This window comes from Epinephelus moara, chromosome 21 (genome assembly GCF_006386435.1).
Source record: "Epinephelus moara isolate mb chromosome 21, YSFRI_EMoa_1.0, whole genome shotgun sequence".
Classification (NCBI taxonomy): Eukaryota; Metazoa; Chordata; class Actinopteri; order Perciformes; family Serranidae; genus Epinephelus; species Epinephelus moara.
Genome location: NC_065526.1, coordinates 13,311,493 through 13,328,010, shown reverse-complemented (window position 1 = coordinate 13,328,010; position 16,518 = coordinate 13,311,493). Strand labels below are relative to the sequence as shown.

Sequence of the window (16,518 nt, the reverse complement as noted above, 5' to 3'; positions counted from 1 at the left end):
AAGATGCCAGACAAAATTAAATTTGACACTCCCCGTTCACGAGCATGTATGCACATGGATCAAAGAGGTATCAGGGAGCAGAGACACGGCAGACATAACAGAACTAAACAGCAGCTTAGGGCATTAAAGTGAATATATCCTACCAAATTTGGGGATTACAGAGTTTTAATTCATGAAGTTCTGTTCAGGGCTGCAGTAACGTTGTGTTGGACAATGGGTACCTAACTTGGATGGTGCTCATACACGCCTCTCTTTCCTGTTAGCTCCCTATAACATACTCTATCCATTGTGTGGAGGGCATGCATGCATGGACTTGTTGCTCCAGGTCCCCACCATGTGTAATTTTGTTGCTGGAGCCTTCTGCCTTGGCAACCTCTCTGTGACAACGTGTTCCCACTTTCACGTGTATGAGGGGGCTGCAGTGATATCGAGTGGTGCAAGAATGACAGGGTTTTTTGTGGGCCAACCCAGAAGTTAGCATCGACCTTGTTCCTTCGACAGAAAGTCCATGGGATTTTTTTCTATTGGATTCGAGATTATTACAGAAAGTAAGTTCTGTGGCAAACAAAAGTCAATGATACTTGTTTTACTTGGCAAGATAATCATCACAAATGAACACCATTTGTCTGATCTTTGAAGCATAAATGCAATCACAAGAGGTAAAAAGTTTATTAAATATAAACAAACTACACAACGGTGGCATGACTTCAACGTTGTCATCACAACGAGGCTGTAAAGCCATATGTGGTGCAATGATGTCATCTCATTCAGCCACTTGTTAGCAACCACCTTCATAAACGAATAAAAGCTTCAGAATTCACAAGTGGGGTATTTCCTAACGTATTTTATGTCAGATAACAAAATGTGAAAATCTCTCAAGGTTGTGTTACATCTAACTAAAAACCCATTTAAACATCCCTTTGATTTTCACACACGGAAACCGGAAGTGTAAAAATGCTAACTCATTTTTGGGTTTTAGGTCTCATTCCTGCACCACTTTGTTTGTCTGAACAGTCTTATCGTGAAGCAGATAGAAGAAGTGTTGGTTGCTTTTTCAATAAATAAGTAAAACTAAATCTGGGCTTTTTCTGTGCTTTCTGATTGGCAGATCAGTTTTAAATATTGTCCTGAATGACGGTTCGAGCCAACCAGTAACCTTCAACTCATCATCAAGGTAAGCCTCCACCATGCCCTTTCTACTGTACGGGAACCACTCTTGTGAAACCACTGATTATGGTTGTTCACATCCCAGCACGATGCAGGTATCTCAACCGTATGTAAATTTGGCAGTAGATATCCATTCAGCCTGACATCCTGTCCAGTCCTGTCTGAGCAGAGAGCCCCAGGTGGCCGCCAGCAGGACCTGGGAGTTTCCTGATTAGCCTTCCCAGTGGCGAGCCTCTCTGAGACGTGGTAGGGATGGGGAAAAGCTGGGCGTGGGGGACGGAGGCCATGCTGGGGATAATTGAGACTGTCGGACATAAATCTCCCAAAAGGGTGTGTTGACTGATCCCGCTAATTCTGTCTTTTTCTTTTCGCCATCCCCCCACTTCCCTGGGCCACACTTAACTGTCCATCATCTCCTCCACTGATCGGCCTTTTATGACATTTAAATTATATGCCTCTGATAGTCCACTATTTCCCCCGCTGTTCTGTTCTTCGCCTGTATCTTAAGTGTCATTCTCCATGTCTCTCCGTGATTAATTCTTTCACCTTTTCTCCTTATTTTCCTCCTTTCTCCCCTCAACCTCCTCCTCAGTGCTCTTCACCTTCATGTGTGTGCATGTGAGCCCATACATATTTGAACGAGCCGTTACTCATTTCAAGCTGCTAACACCAAGTGTTACACATCTCACCTGCTACAACGATTAATGAGTGTAATCTACCATAACCTGATAATGGCTTTGGGTATGTGTGTGTGTGTGTGTGTGTGTGCACATGTGCACGCACGCATATTTCTCTACTTCTCTCCCAGCATGTCACCGTCCTTTCCCACCCCCAAATCCCTCCGTCTACCTCAATCCATCTCTCTCTGTCCCTCTCTTTTGCTCAATCTTTCCTCCTCATCATTTCTATTCTCCTCCGTGCCTGTTCATAAGGATGTGGTCCGACCCCCCTGTGTGTGTAAGCCAGACAAAGAATAAGAAACATCATCAGATTTCTATCGGAGTGTCACCCATACCAGTGTTCTCATCTGAGATATCTGTGGGCCGTAACCACACAGCTAACACACTAAATGTGTGTGCGTGTGTTATACATGTATTTCGAGTGTTGTGTAAACCAATAGCAGCTGAGGAGGAGGAAAACGCATGGAAGGATTATAGATGGAAATGGAAAGCAGCCATGCATTTTAATTTCTTACAGGAATACATTGCAAACTAATTAAAGTGAAATGTAATCCAATCATCGTTACTGAACGCCATTTTATGACATCAGAATGTACACAGCCAAATGCAAATATTTGACTACAGTGAAAACACTGAATACACGACATGGTATAAAATTAGCTCCCAACTGCATGGCTGTGTTTGTAGCTAATGACATTGCCAGTGTTTGTATCACTTACGTGTGCAGGCCATGGAGCGTGGGTCGGTCTCGGCGCGGTAGAAACCCTTCTCGCAGACGCACTCGACGGCTTGTTCCTGCGGGGACGAGCTGTGAGGGGGACATTTGGTGCAGTAGGCATCTGTGGCTGAAGCTTTGTAGGTGCCTGGTCTGCATGCTGGAGTGAGGAGACAGATAAACAAAGAGTTAGAGGCTGTGCTCTTTTGACCCTTCAAGACTTTTGTGCCAGAAATCCTTCGTCTCCAGAAATGCTTTTGTAGAATAATCCCAGTTTATTACAACCTGGGTCATATTTTTGTAGATCGATTCTGTCAGTCACCATAACATTACACTCGCCGAAGTAATTGCTGAGCTCTGGGAACACGGCAACATTGCTAAAAAGTAATCATGAGGCAGGCAAATATGTGCAGTCAGATGATCAGAGAGGTTTTAAACAAACCTCCAGGGTAGCCAGACTTAATTGAAATAAGGCGGTTGGTGAAATTATTTCTCAAACTGCCCATTTAAAACATCCATCACATTTTGCAGACCTACCGCAGTTGTGTGGGCACACACTTTTCCTGTTTCACAGACCTTTCAGGTGCATTCAGCTTTAGTTTCACCTCTAAATAAAGTGGTTTACAATAATCCAGCTAATGTCTACCGTATACAAGACGACTTTGAAAAGCCTTTTAAAGACTTTATTCTGATACCCTCTCACATCTATAGGCAGTGTGAGTTTTTAGTTACACACTATGATATTTTGCAAACACTGGGAATCTTGCACGGTCACTGTTTGCAAAACTGCAACTAGATTCCATTTAACATGATCTCCCATCCTGCTCCTGATGGAAAATATTGCACCAAACTCCCTTTAAGAAATGTGACATTGTGGATTCCTTACATGTCCACAAAAACACATTACTCTAGAAACATCACATGTCGACAGTATGTCAATGTGGCATCAGTATAATCCATAAAGATAAACTGTACAAACTTTACATTTCGGATTATGTCGCCTCAACTTGCTACCAGCCTCTGTTGGTTAGCTGTGCTATTTTAGTGGGACGAGACTGTGGGAATAAAAGGCAAACCATTTAAAAAATTAAGATTTCTCACTTAAAGAAGTGCTGGGTGGTGGATCAGATACACGCAGAATTAAATTCTGAGTCATATTCACTCAACAGCTCCACCAGTTTCTCCTCCTACAAGAGAACCAAGACTTGTTCACGTTCTTGTGCCTCCCCAGATTCCCCTACATGTTTACTGTCTGCCCAGTTTGCTGCTTCCTGTTTGGTGGTAGAAAGAACGCACCTATTGGTTGTCGATAAGGTTCACATTATTCAACTTAAGTATTTGCTTGAGCCAAGACTAAAAACATAAGCTGATATTACACACGTGTGATTTGTCAAAAGGCGCCCTTCTGTGCATGTTCTCCCCCTGTCAGCGTGGGTTCTCTCCGGGTACTCCAGCTTCCTCCCACAATCCAAAGACATGCAGGTTAATTGGTGACTCTAAATTGTCCGTAGGTGTGAATGTGAGTGTGAATGGTTGTCTGTCTCTATGTGTCAGCCCTGTGATAGTCTGGTGACCTGTCTAAGGTGTACCCTGCCTCTCACCCAGTGTCAGCTGGGATAGGCTCCAGCCTCCCTGCGACCCCCAACAGGATAAGAGGTTATGGAAAATGAATGAATGAGTGTTTTTGTCAAAGATCAAGATGAGAAAAAAAAAGACTGAAAATATGTCCGCAACAGTGAAATCCAGAATCGTGGACTCAAGTCAGCTGGCTTGGCTTTGAGTCAAACTTGAGTCAAAAATTTGTTGACTCGACTTGATAAAATCAAAAAAGCCTCTCACCTCAGCTTGCACTTTAACACCAGTGACTACTGACTTCACTTGCACTTGTGCCTTTTGACTTGAAAAGACTTGATACCTTCCTCCGAGCCCAAAGATTAAAAAGTATGTTGTGATATTAATATTATTACTTCATTGTTAAAATGGCATTACATGTCTTATTAAGGACTCTGAACTCAGAGTGTAGGGCTTGGGATTTGACTCAGGACTTGGTACAAAGACATGCAAAAACAATGACTTGGTTCCACCTCCTCTGAAAGTGCTTGGAAAGGCCAACAGACATAATCGGTTTGTTTACAACCTGTGCTCATGTTTCTTGCCCCGTCTGACTTTGTTGTGGTGATGTTGCCAAGTTCCCAGAGCTCAACTTGTTGAGTACAATGTTATCATAGAAATGATGCCAAAACATCAATAATAAAACCAAAGTTATGCAGTCTCAGAGTACAAGAGAGAACAGATACTCATAAAAGTAGAAAATGCACAAAGACGACACAAAATGAGGAGTTATTGTAAAAACAAAGGTACTACACACACTGATAGGTCATGCGATGTGCCGTGCAGCACCCATGGCAAAGAACAAGAAAACAAAGTTTGATTTGATATATTGTGACACTGGGTCTTCGTGAGATCCTTTTACATCCGGCTGAAGGCCTTTATAACCACAGGGCCGTACAGTACAATAACACAGTGCAACAGCAGATCAACTGTCATTCCTGTTATATAAGCTTTAGATCTTCTGGCAACCGGGGGAACAAAAATACACAGCCGCAGTCACAGCAATAGTCACAATAACATAATATGACTATTGCTGCGGCTGTTACGGTGGCTGCATATTAGTCATTATGTGGAGTCGTAAAACTGGGGAGGGAAAACTGTGCTTCCGCTCAACAGGAGCAGTCTGCTGAAATAGACTGGGGACTTGAATGATTTCCCTTTTGCATCCTAGGCAGTAAAATGGAATTCCTGACTTTCCCTTTGGTAATCTGAATATAGATTACGCATGTATTTATTTATACATTCATAGGCCTGGTATTCCCATTCTCGCAAGCCTTCTTTTCTGCCACGGCGGTAAACAGTATTACGGTGTACAAAACCCCATGTAAGGAAAATGAGGGCGTCTCAAATGCAATTCGATAGATGCCCTGTGTGTATGCATACATGCGTGTGTGAATAGGTTGGATCAATGGCGCGATAGAATCCGCCAGGTGCTGATTGCATGTTCGTGTGCTGAGCGCCTGTGTGCAAGAAGGTGTTAAGTATGCGGTGAGTGTGTTTGTGTGTGTGTGTGGGATGGTGTGTGTTCGCTTGCTGATTGCTCGTGCTGGTGGTGAAGGTCACGGATTTAATCAAGCTACACGTCACTCGTCCCAGAAAAGCTGTAAATTATCACTCACACACACACACACACACACACACACACACACAGACGTGCTCTCGCAGGCACACACACACATGTATGTTCAACGCTGTGGTTAACCTGCTGGAGAGAGGAATGGAAAAGTGGCCTAAAAGTAGTGTGTTTTCTGACTGTGGAGGTAAGTTCTTCCACCTGGACGCTGTGCTCGCTCGCATGCAGACAGTATTTTTAGGCAAATCATTCATCATAGGGGAGCAAAGTCCACTAGCACAATCCCCAAAAGACATGAGAGAACACTGGAAAAGGAATGTGTGTGTGTAGGTGCGAAAAAGAGAGAAAGAAAGAGAGGAAGAAAGAAATGAAAGGAAAGGGAGTGATAATTCTCAAAGGAGTTCTGCTCTCTTTCCTCCTTCCTGTCAGCTTCCAAGGTAATGGGTGCCTATGTGCTGTGCTAGTGACTGTGTGTGTGTGTGTGTGTGTGTGTGTTCCTGTTGGCTGGGCTGTAGGAGCAGGGTGGAAAAGCAGCTTTTCTCCGGGGACGTTTCATCCGGAGAGTCCTGGCTCCGGGCTCTTGCCGGCCACAGAGGCACAAAAGGACCCCGGCACTAGAGGACAGACAAGGCGCCCCATGCCAGGCCTGGCGTCGGAACAACTGCCTGATCAAAAACTTTCTGCAAGAATGGCGGCTTGGCTGCTTCGAGTGGAGCTTCCTTTTCCTCCCTTCAGTTTTCTGCTCTGCTTTTCCACCTCGTTCTCACTCCGGTTTTTCTTTCTCTCTTAAAAAGTCCCCCTTCTTCCCTCTCTCCCACTTTTCTTGCCTCTTTTTTTTTTACTCAAGCTACTCCCTGTGTGTGCCCCATGGGAAATGTGTTACTTGACTTGGTTCCCTTATGATTAATGATTTACCGTAGATATGAAAAAGGGACAAGAAGGCTGAGGCAGTAAGACAGTGCTCACATAAACATGCACTCACACACAGGAGCACAAAAAAGTTTAGTCACAAAAACTCTGCTGTAGAACTATGAGCTAACTCTGACTTTGCATCACCTTAACAGCGACAGTTGACAATGCTGTGCGGTATATAGGGTGCGTGTATCTGTGCGTGTGTGTGTATGTGTGTGTTTCTACTAAAGACAAAGAGTGGCCTCAGATCCAGTGTCTTATTAAATATTCATCTGGTCACCAGAGAGACTTAGTGTATTTATGCCAATCGATAGCTCTTAGATATGATATAGTACTGCTACTCAAGACACACCCTCAGTCACCACGCACTGATTGAGAAGGCAACAGCCCCACTGGTTCTTTTGGGAGAACACTGAACAGTGAGCTGATCTGCTGGTCTATTCTATTCTACTCTTTATAGGGCTACAAATACTCATAATTTTCTGTAATCGATTACAAAATGTGAGAAAATAGTTTAATAAGCCTATGACAGTTTCCCAACCACAGGGTTATGTCTTTAAGAAGCCACACTCATCAATATATTTATATTAAAGGTGTGTCAAATGACTATATGCAATGTAAATTGTGTCACTTGAAGTGATGGACCCACAGAGGACTTTCCCCCGACTCTGCGGTGAATGAGACAAATCTGCGATCTCATGCTTTATTTGCTCTGACAGATACGTCTGGTCCTCCTCCTGTTCCGACAGATTTCCAGCCGGCCTCAGATGGGTTGGGCCAATCACAAGCGTTTATCTAATATGATGTGTTTCAGACGATGACTGACAACTTGTGAAGCCTTCTTGCTTTGCGCAGTATATGTGATGATGTCATTTTTGGCTTGTGCACCTTGCACCAGGCACACTAAAGCTCCATTTCCCCCAAGCAGTACAGTACAGTATAGTTCAGTTTGGTGTGCTTTTTTCTGTTTCCATTGTGAAAAGTTGCGGTCCCCCCTCTGTTGGGGTACCTAGCACACAGATCTGGTACTAAAAGGTGGAGCTGTGAACACTGCAGTCTGTTGATTGGTCAATAGAGGACGCTCACTCTGCTCAGGGCTGAGTTGTGGCTGGTTTTGAGGCTCATGTAACCATTGCTCATACTGTGGAGAGTTTTATATTAGTAAACTGTAACTATAAAATGAAAGGATGTTTTGCTGCTGACCGCCGGCAACTTTTAAGGTGGAACGTTTACTTGTTATGTTACTCAGTGTATGAGATGACAACGTGAATCCATCATCCATCATCCATCCCCATCCTTTCTGTGGGCTCCAGCAACACTATACCCCTGAGCTTGCCTGAGAAGGACTAAATTTGCAAACCCACTATTTTAAAATATCCCATCAAGAGAGACTGTCACTGCAGCCTGTTTTATTTTGTTCTGAAAATGTTCTCGTTCCAGACCCAGGGTCTAGGTACCATGTCTGAAGGGTTACATTTGGTGCAAAAGGTACCATACTGAAAGTGTTTGGTGGAAATGGGGCTTAAAGCACACTAAATTCTAATAGCAAAAGCAGCAACACTTGTTCACAGACATATTGATGCAATACCATCACAGCTCATCTCTGCACACTTTAGTCTGTCCGTCACTCAGTGCTATGTCATTGTTTCGTTGCTCCAATCACACAATAACACGAACAACTGATTGAGGCAGCGGTTGACCAGCATCTCCTGTGTTCAGTGAGGTAAAGTTATTTTTTTGTCAATAGAGTCCTGCTTTAAAGAGAGCATAGATCAGTATTACTTTCAGCTCCATTTTAAATACTGAGATTTTAGTGAAAAAGGTTACGTTTAGAAAATACTGAGTACAGGACTGAATAAATGAGACTCGGACTATACTGTAAAAGTTGTGTGAGAGTTTGTAAACTGATGTTTTGACTTCAATTTATCAAGAATTTTCTCCATTTTTGGATTTTTCGTTTATGTGGAAAGTTTTCTTTACAAATTCAACATAACACAGGGTCAGTAATTGATACCTGTGAATGTTGCTTGTACTCAAAACAGTAATTGGTTATCTAAATAACTCTCTGTTGATTGACAAATTCTGTTCTTTGCACTTTCACTCTCACTCATGTCTCACTTCTTTCCCCTTTTAACAGTCCAAATTTAGCCTATAGCATGAAATGAATGTGATCTACATATTAGAATAAGCTTCCGCAGAGAGGGAAGCCAAATTGAACTGCACTGGGAGGGATAGAAAGTGTCTTACACACACACACACACACACACACACACTTTACAGTTAATTTAAATGATACTGTTAAGGGGTCATGTATAAGTACGGAGCTGAGTGCTTAAGACACTTGCGTTAAATATAGAGAGTAGCACACTGAATCAAAGTATATCGTGCTGTAGTTGGTGCTTTATTGAATGACGTCTAATTTCTGGCATCAGAAGCTGCATTTATGTGTGAATAGTTACATCGTGCTAAAATAAGGTTTAGGAGTTGGGTGTGTGAATGTCGGAAGCTGCTGACTGTTCCGGATGAGCTCAGGAAATGCATTCAGTTAATGTTGAAAAGGGCCCCACACACAGAAACACTCACCCGATATCTCATGGTAAAAGTCATTACATTCTAATTACATTCAACAAGGCGACTCTGTACGTATGCAGAATCACATCAGCTGCACTTTTCTGAAACAAACACTTCCTCAGGCTGGCTGGGAGCCCTCTCTTCTCCTCCACTTCCCTTTCAAAGGGTTTTGCTGGTTGAACTGTTAATTGCTCCATTCTTGTGCTTTCTGTCGCACTTGGGTCAAGTCAAACATTGGCTCCCCGCCGGCTTTACCATAAAGGGCAGACAGAGGAGAAAACTGGGGGGTATAGTGAGTGTGTTTATGTGTGTGTGTGTTCTTTCGAGAGAGATTCATAGTCGGTGGTTCATCTCCCGTGGGCCAGCAAGCTTTACGCTGGCCCACGGGAGATGAGCTCCATAATGGTCACCATGGCAACAGGCTTTCAAGATGGAACCCTTCTAGTACCCCTCGAGTGCCACAGCTCCTGGAGCACAGAGCAGCCAGTGTGTGAGTGTGTGTGTGTGTTTGCAGGCAACCCAGGCGCTGGTTGAGGCCAGCTACTTAAAAATTGATACATCAAGCGTCAGTGGAGAAATGTGACGAGATTGAATCTGACGTCCTTTACGGCCACCGGGGTCGCATCTGTATGTGTGTGTGTGTGTGTTGTGTGCTCATGTGTACATTCCCGTGAAACATGCTTTTGGTCGAATTTACGTGTTTTCATGCTAAACAACCGTTGACAAAAGTTAAAAATAACTTGTATGTGATAAAACGTACAGATTGAAGTGTGAAGAAATCATTGTACACTACTTCTTTTGAAAGCTGCTGCAGAGGACGACACATGTGACTTCATTATCCGAGAATGTGTTTGTGTTGTCAACAATTTCCCTCCTTGATAAGTGGAAGTAATATGTGTGTGCACATGTGTGTGTGTGTGTGTGTGTGTGTGTGTGTGTGTTGGGGGGGTTAATGAGGAGGTTCATGTGTAATAGAGATGTCAGCATCAGAGTTCAGCCCCCCGCTGTGAACCTCTAATCCCTAATCAGAGTTCATAACAACCTTTAACACCATAATATTCACCATAACTACTAATCCTGTGACACACGCACACACACACAGACACACACACTCAGACATACTACTCCTGAGCAGCCCTGTTTTGACATTACATCTGCTCTCTTGATGTTTCTCTTTTTCTTCCTTTCCAATCGGAAGAATTATCATCATAATATCTGCGTATTAAACTTTAATGGCCTCATATTGTTTGCTCTGTATGAACAATAACACTCAGCTGCTTTACAACATTTTATTGCCTTTATATATTTTGTTTTTATAGTGAGGTGGTTTACAGTAAGTGGCACCATCATCACTACACAAATGTTCATTTTAGTTTTATATATATATACAGTAACTAACAGGTTCACAGGGACGCTAAAACCATCTGAATGCTCTCTGTGAAAAATCTGCTGGTGATGATCCACAAAAACACTGCAAAAAAGAGCTTGATTAAATTCTAGAGAACAATTATTTTGAACAACTGCTGGTTCAGTTTAACTCAATTATCAAGTCATGTCAAGTATAAACTGCCCACTGTTGGGGAGCAGTAATTAAACTAGTAATTTAACCACATGTTGCCATAGCATGCTGGTAGCCCAGAGGAAAATTTTGCTGGTCACGATTGTCTTTTATTTGTCTCATCAGGAATAAATCAGCCTCTGATTGTGGGCGCTAGTGAGCAGGGTATGGAGTAAGACATCATTAAGAGCTCCTGTAGGATCAGCAATAGGGGTGGGCAATGGCCCTTAAATAATATAACAGTGTTTTAAGGTATTTTTGTGATTACTATATTCTTGAGCATATGACAGATTAGTAAAAAACATATATGTCATTAATTTAAGAAAATAGAATTGCAACAAAATAAGTGATATAGATTTACAGTCTGCCTTCAAATATTCAGTGAAAACTAAACAAAAATGATCTCTCATTTCTTTAGTTTGGAAAGAACAACAGTAACTCAGAGTGAGATTTAGATTCTGTATACAGTATTAATAGTTCAAAATGATATCTAACATGAATTACATTTAAACAGCTCCCAAATACAACTGGGATCTATAAATATAAATCAACAGGTGATTTCCTTCTCTTTTAGCAAAATCCAATTCCACCTGGACCTTTATGCTCTGCCATTTCTCCTCTAATCATCACGCTGTAACCTGTGACAGGCTGTTATGATACCACAACTGTCACACATTCACGTATATGTAGTTTTTGTTGAACTGCGAGCTTCATGTAGGTTTACATTACCAAAGGTTTGTGACAAAATCACATGACGACACTGACTCCAGTGTGCCTATGGCGAGAAAGGAGAGGGAGAGATGCTGTGCTGCTGCCAGAGGAGCCGCTAAATGAGTTCCCTCTGAGCGGTAAGTTGCCAAAAGAGTCTGAGAAGTCCAGGGCTGTTCATAAAACATTCAGAACACCACAGTTTATTCCACACTACTGAAGCTGCTCCTCTTTTTGGAACCACCACAGAGTTGGTAATAATTTTGCTGTCGGTCGTGCTTGTTGTTGCCATGGGTAACAGTATGACTTCAATTCATCAACAAGTCTCAATATCACGACTAACAGAATATGAATTTTTCAAGTGATATTAAAAATTATACCGCTATTATTATATATATTATGTCTCAAAGGAGACCTGCTTGAAAGTTCATTGAGGCCACCATAAAGACACTAAATTTCGGATAAGGCCTGGAATGTCGATCTGAATGGCGAGAAGCTTGGAAAAATATAAGCATGGAGGTAACACTCCATGGCCTGCGAGATCTACACGGCTAACTACCCAAACTTCAGGTAACTCGGACCAGCCCTGGCCGACACATACGGAAAATAGAGGCATGTCTCCCGAAGAAATTAAGATAGAAATCTTATTGTCCATTAAGGGAAGTATTTCTAAGATTATAAGGGAAGAAATTAAAAGTGTAGTGGCGGAGGACCTCAACAACCCAAAAGCAGAGCTACAGTGAGGTGTGATTGCAACCTGATCAGAAATTGATCACGTGAACAAGGAATAAATCAGCTTCTTATTTGGAGACTACTTAAAGAAAAACACCAGTAAAATGGCGAGAACCCGACCCAATTTAAGCCAGTAGAGATTAATGAGAAATTTAAGCCTGGTCTGAAATCAGCGGGTCAGGTCAGGCCCCAGTCAGGCTCAGGCAGAGAATCAAAGCTCTACTTTTTATCCCAATAAAACCACAACACTACAAGAGACAACAAATGTTGCGTTGTCTTGAAAACTATGATTTATACCTCAAGTAAACATCTTACTGTAGAGCACCAATTTATTTTGCCCGCAAGACTTTTGTTGTGGAAAGATGAGGCAGAATCACATGGTCGCAGAGCGGACAAGAGATATGAACTATGTCCAGCTAGAAGACATAGGCCTCCATAACTGACGCCTCAGGACAGACCCTTACTGTGTTTATAGCATCTTATGACTTCTCTGACTCTCTCTCACGCACACACTCACACACACTCGGCCAGACCGGATATGAAATGGTTTGTGATGTCCAGTACATGAAGCACATGAGTACACTCAGGCTTCTTTCTGATCTACTCTCTGTCCTCTGGATACCAGCCAATTACTGAGAGCGGCCAAGGGGAACTTCGGGATGAAGCTCTCCCTCTTCCTCATTCTGTCCATCACTGTCTTTCTCTGTCTCTCTCTTTCTGTTTTTCTCTCCTTCTCTTTATCTCCCTGTTTGCCCTCCTGTCTGTCTGTTTCTCTTTTTCTGTCTCTGTCCTCTGTCTGTCTTCCTCGTTCACTTTCTGGCCATCTCCACTTTAGTCTCTCTATTTGTGTGTGTGCATGTGTGTGTGTCTGCCTTTGTATGTGTGTCTTATTTCCCAGTGGGCTGTCTGTCATATGCTGACCCTGACCTTCTCCAGAGCTCCTGCACAAATATTTACTCTCTCGCTGACAGGCACACACACACACACACACACACACACACATATACAGACCCCTCAAAAATCTGAGGAAAAGAGAGCGAGCTCAATTTCAGTGCAATTAAAGCAAACACACATCGACACACACACTTTTCTAGCGGTAACCCAAGCTGATGGCTCTAATTTTGAGCCGGGGTGATTATCCTCCAGTGTAAAAACAGATTAAATAGATACCAGGTGCATGTGTGTTTCTGTGTGAATGGGGTCACAGGAAGACAGACAGAGAAGAAGAAGAGAAAGAGCATGACAGGTCTATAGAAGGAGTCTGTTGGGAGTTTGCTTCACAGTCTGAATAACTTATTCTTCTGTCTGTCTGTTGTGGTATCAAGATAAAAGTCACACACACAAAGATTCACCTTTTCCTTTTAAACATAGCCAGGCACACCAGTAAAAACACAACACACACACCTTAGGTTTACATACACAGATTTAAACCTCCACTGTTAACACACGTTCTGTCTCCCCAGGCACGCTCGCAGCTTAAACATCTTCCATAAAAACCCAACCTGCGAAGCTTTAACACACTGTAAACACACAAACACACGTCTCATCTCCCCACATACCGTCAGACACACGCATACACACATCACGGCAGTAAACGTGCCCACATCGGCCGGCCCCGTGACCGGCAGAGTGTGTGTAGGAGGAGCTGTGCACCTCCTTTCCTCACCCACGTTATTTTCAGTTCATCACTCTCAATAATTCATTCTCTCAGGCGGTGGAGGAAAGGAGAGCCCCGTGCCTTTTTCCTCTGTGTCAGTCACACACACACACACACACACACACACACACACACACACACACACACTCTTACGAAGATGTACCTGTCAAGTGAGAGGCCATATTCTAGCTGTCTTTAATCTGTGGGTGGGCACTGGTCGACTTTGTCAGCCAAACTCGTCGACAAAAGCAGGAAAATCTGCTCTCACTTTTATTCCCCTTATCAGCATAAGATCACAGAGACTTCATATCAGTGCTTTGTAAAAATTTTATAAACACAAAAGCACAAAAAAAAAAAAAAAAGCCCGGAAAGAGAATGTTTTAGATTGCTGCCTCGCTGGTTTGTGAGTGTGCTGAGTATACATCCCTGTGAATGAACATATATTTGTATGTGTGTGTCCCCAAGTGCCATCTTCCACCTCCCAGGATAACCTTGTTACAAATGAAGTATGCCATAAATAACGCTTCCCCTCTCACACACCTCCTTGACACCATGGCGCCCATTCAGCGTCATGCAGGAAGTCAAGGGAGTCACACACAAAAGAGTCCCCTCTTGGGAAAATTGCTGCCGCGTGTCACTTTTGTGCTCGCCATAATACAATCTGCACAGCTCAGGATATAAATATCGACAAAACAACTAGCTCTATAGTCAGATCTGCTTTATGAAGCAGTCTTGAAAGGTATAATGACACTCACAGACCTCGATGATGCCCTCTCAACATAGCGCCGAATGAAGCAGGGCGGCAAGTCACTATGGAACATAAACTTTATACCGTGCTGCTATTTTTGGGCTCATTTATTTTCAGTTTCATTTAAAAATGATCATAACTGAGGTTCTGTGCTGGCATGAGCTGCTTTAAATGTTTTTCCTAACACTTACACATTGTTCTTTGGTGCAGTTCTTTGGTGTGGGTTGAGGTGCTCTCTGGCACTGCTGCCACACAAGGAACTTTTTAAGCCTATGTATAGTTCTTTAGAGGTTCTCTTTGGTTCTGTCCCCAGAAAAGTAAACCAAGCACACCAAGCAGCGGTGAAATGCGGCCTGCGGCAAGCTGCCATACAAGTAAGTAAAGCTAGGGCAAAGTGCAACCAAACTAAAAGTTGGGGATAGTTTAGCATTTGGTGGCGGATTGCAGCCAGAAAATACCTGGAGCCGATCAGTAAACAAATTCCTGTGACATATTGACTGATGTTACAGAGAATTGTCTCCCACCTGAAACACGTGAACATGGCTCATGTTATTACTGGGGCATGGCACACTTTGCCACTGCTTGGTGTCATTTGGTGTAAGCTGAAGAACCAGTAGAGAATCTATTTGGCCCTAGTGGTTCTCTTCAGTTAAGGTTACTGGGGGAAGAGTACAAACACCACTGTTTACAAACAGTGTGTCTCCAGAGGATTATAGCTGTCTCAAGTACCATTTGTGGGGCTTCAAACCAGTGTTAACTACCAATATTCAAAGCCTCAGTTGGAAGCAAAGGGACCTGGGGCGTTAATAGTAATCAATCTTTTTCCTATATGCTCATCAACCACCCAAACTTGACTTTAGTAAGACTTAGTGCTGCCGTGTGTGTGTGACAGAAAGTGATAGAAATAGGGAAGAGAAGTTATTAACTCGGACGCTGCTGGTTGGGCCGCATCACTAGATGCAAAGCAAGTGCTTCACTACAGTTGCCAGCTGCGGATAACCGTCAATTCGTCTCATCTGTTCCTTTTCATCGTTAGGCAGCCAATTTATTTGCTTGAAGCAGGGGACAATGACTGTCACGAACAGGACACAGATCTTATGTGTGTCAGACACTTGCCACCTCCTTTCAGTTTGCTGGTGAAAAAACAAAACAAAAAACGAAGCCTTCAATCTGATCTTGACGTTGATTATCAAAGCAACAACTGAGGCGTCAAAGCATCCGGATGAGCCCTAAAGAGGATACAAATTAAAGCAAAAATTAAAGCAGTGTCTCTGAACCTTTTTGGCTACATGCACATCATGTCTTACAATTGTAGTTTTTGTAATTTGACTAACAAATTATAAGACATGATTAATAATTATTTATATTTTAAGTAGAGGTGTCATTTATAAACACACTGACTCATCTGTGGTATTATCTGGCATCATTCAGGGGCCCGGGCCCGTGGCATCTCTTCTACGCAGCACCGTTTGACAGAGGCGCTGTATAGCACCTTTAAAGATGGGTGCCATGTCACAACAAAACAGGTTCTCTTATGATTTTGAGCCAAGGCATTGCTTTTGTGTTCTGTTTGGCATCATTCTTGTTTACATCCATGGTTAGAAAGACACAAATCAACTGCTTCTTTCAGTTTCCAAAAATGCTTTCATACAGGAGTTTTCAATGTCTGCCCCCCTGGGTGCCCCCTCAGACAATCGAGACAACGGCATTACATGTAGGCACACTGGCACCACTGAAGGTATACTGTAGTTATTATTAGTTCCTGTTTACAAATCATTTCCAGTAAACATATCTAGCTTGCAGGTGTATTTAGCTACCTATACAAGTTGTCAGTTCGAGCCCACAGGCACCTGTGATTCTGCAGCAGCTGGTCTAAATGGTCATAT

The 16,518-nt window shown here is 42.9% G+C and overlaps 1 protein-coding gene across 3 annotated transcripts in view; it reads right to left on the bottom strand.

Moving 5' to 3' along the window:
* epha4b (eph receptor A4b) overlaps positions 1 to 16,518 on the bottom strand; it is a 121,675-nt gene that overhangs the window by 56,671 nt on the left and 48,486 nt on the right. For all 3 annotated transcript variants that reach the window (XM_050074667.1, XM_050074668.1, XM_050074669.1), the window contains exon 6: positions 2,567 to 2,722. In XM_050074667.1, the coding sequence (XP_049930624.1) occupies positions 2,567 to 2,722 (156 nt within the window). The remainder of the gene's footprint in view (positions 1 to 2,566; positions 2,723 to 16,518) is intronic.